Source organism: Penaeus monodon, chromosome 23, assembly GCF_015228065.2.
Source record: "Penaeus monodon isolate SGIC_2016 chromosome 23, NSTDA_Pmon_1, whole genome shotgun sequence".
Taxonomy (NCBI): domain Eukaryota; kingdom Metazoa; phylum Arthropoda; class Malacostraca; order Decapoda; family Penaeidae; genus Penaeus; species Penaeus monodon.
The window spans coordinates 18,576,867-18,577,144 of NC_051408.1; the positions used below are offsets into that span (position 1 = coordinate 18,576,867).

Here is a 278-nt window from a genome sequence, read left to right on the forward strand (position 1 = left end):
AGAGAGTGCGGTTTTGTAGTGTGTACGTGTTTTATTATTGATCTGTATTGTCTAAGATTTCATTATTGAAAATATTTAAACTTATTTAAAATATATTAAAATTATTAATTTCATTTCAGGTGTTGAGTTCATGTTTATCAATTCATTAGAGCAATGTAATTGGATTCGTCAGAAGTTTGAATCGCCAGGTGTAATGACAATGGATTCTATGGAGAAACGTCTCCTCCTTGCAAGATTAACACGCTCACATGGGTATGAACAGTGTCTTAAATTCTAGA

General features: G+C 31.3%; 1 protein-coding gene across 1 annotated transcript in view; it reads left to right on the top strand.

The window, feature by feature from the left end:
• The window catches only part of LOC119588163 (2-oxoglutarate dehydrogenase, mitochondrial-like), a gene marked incomplete at its 5' end in the record, with an annotated part of 33,733 nt that overhangs the window by 17,411 nt on the left and 16,044 nt on the right, over nucleotides 1-278 (top strand). The window contains 1 exon segment of the mRNA XM_037936867.1: nucleotides 120-252. Within this exon segment, the coding sequence (XP_037792795.1) occupies nucleotides 120-252 (133 nt within the window).